The sequence below is a fragment of the Nicotiana tomentosiformis genome, chromosome 2, assembly GCF_000390325.3.
Source record: "Nicotiana tomentosiformis chromosome 2, ASM39032v3, whole genome shotgun sequence".
In the NCBI taxonomy this organism is placed as follows: domain Eukaryota; kingdom Viridiplantae; phylum Streptophyta; class Magnoliopsida; order Solanales; family Solanaceae; genus Nicotiana; species Nicotiana tomentosiformis.
The window spans coordinates 13,014,892-13,015,765 of NC_090813.1; the positions used below are offsets into that span (position 1 = coordinate 13,014,892).

The window sequence follows — 874 nt, forward strand, 5'->3', positions numbered from 1 at the left end:
TACAGATGAGCCCCCAATAGCTCCAGCTGGAGGGCAGACACCTGAGATACATGTTGCTGCACCAGCCCTCCAGAAGACTCTAGACCAGTTTTTGAGCATGTTCAACACCTTAGCTCAGGCTGGATTGATTCCACTTGCTCCTGCCACATATCAGGTCGGGGGGGAGCACAGACTCTCGTCGCCAGTACCCCAGAGCAGTGAGTTCAGGTCGACCAGGTTCCAGAGATTGTATCAATGCAGCCGATAGCTCCAGCTCAGCCCGAGGTTAGTGCAACAACTTCTAAGGTGGAGCAGCTCAGACTTGAGAGGTACAAGAAGTACCACCCACCTACCTTCAGCAGATTGGCTACAGATGACGCTCAGGGTTTTCTAGAGGAGTGTCATCGTATTCTCCGTACTATGGGCGTAACAGAGATGAGCGAGGTTTCTTTTACTACATTCCAGCTTAGAGGAGCAGCCTATCAGTGGTGGCGTGCCTATGAGCTGAGTAGTCCGGATGAGCCAGTTTCACTTACATGGACTCAGTTCTCGAACATGTTTTTGATAGAGTATGTCCCTCAGAGCCTCAGGGACTCACGGCACGTGGAGTTTGAGTAGCTGCACCAGGGTGTTATGACTGTGTTAGAGTATGCAGTTCGTTTCAGCGATTTGGCCCGACATGCATCGGCCTTAGTTGCCACAGTCCGAGAGAGGGTTCGACGGTTTATTGAAGGACTCCACCCCAGCATCCGGAGTAGTATGGCCAAGAAGGTGGAGATGGATATTTCTTATCAACAGGTTGTGAGTATTGCCAAGAGATTTGAGGGCATGTTGGCCCGGGATAGAGAAGAGAGGGAGGCCAAGAGGTCTCGAGAGAATGGTTATTATTCTGGAG

General features: G+C 51.1%; 1 protein-coding gene across 1 annotated transcript; it reads left to right on the forward strand.

Annotated features, from left to right (window-relative positions):
* The first annotated feature begins 234 nt into the window (after positions 1 to 234).
* Positions 235 to 597, forward strand: LOC138904348 (uncharacterized). The gene has a single exon (XM_070192849.1). It carries the CDS (start codon positions 235 to 237, stop codon positions 595 to 597), a length of 363 nt encoding a protein of 120 aa, XP_070048950.1.
* The last annotated feature ends 277 nt before the right edge of the window (positions 598 to 874 follow it).

Coding starts and splice junctions, on each gene's coding strand:
- LOC138904348 (XM_070192849.1), top strand. CDS start 235: ATGCAGCCGATAGCTCCAGCTCAGCCCGAGGTTAGTGCAACAACTTCT.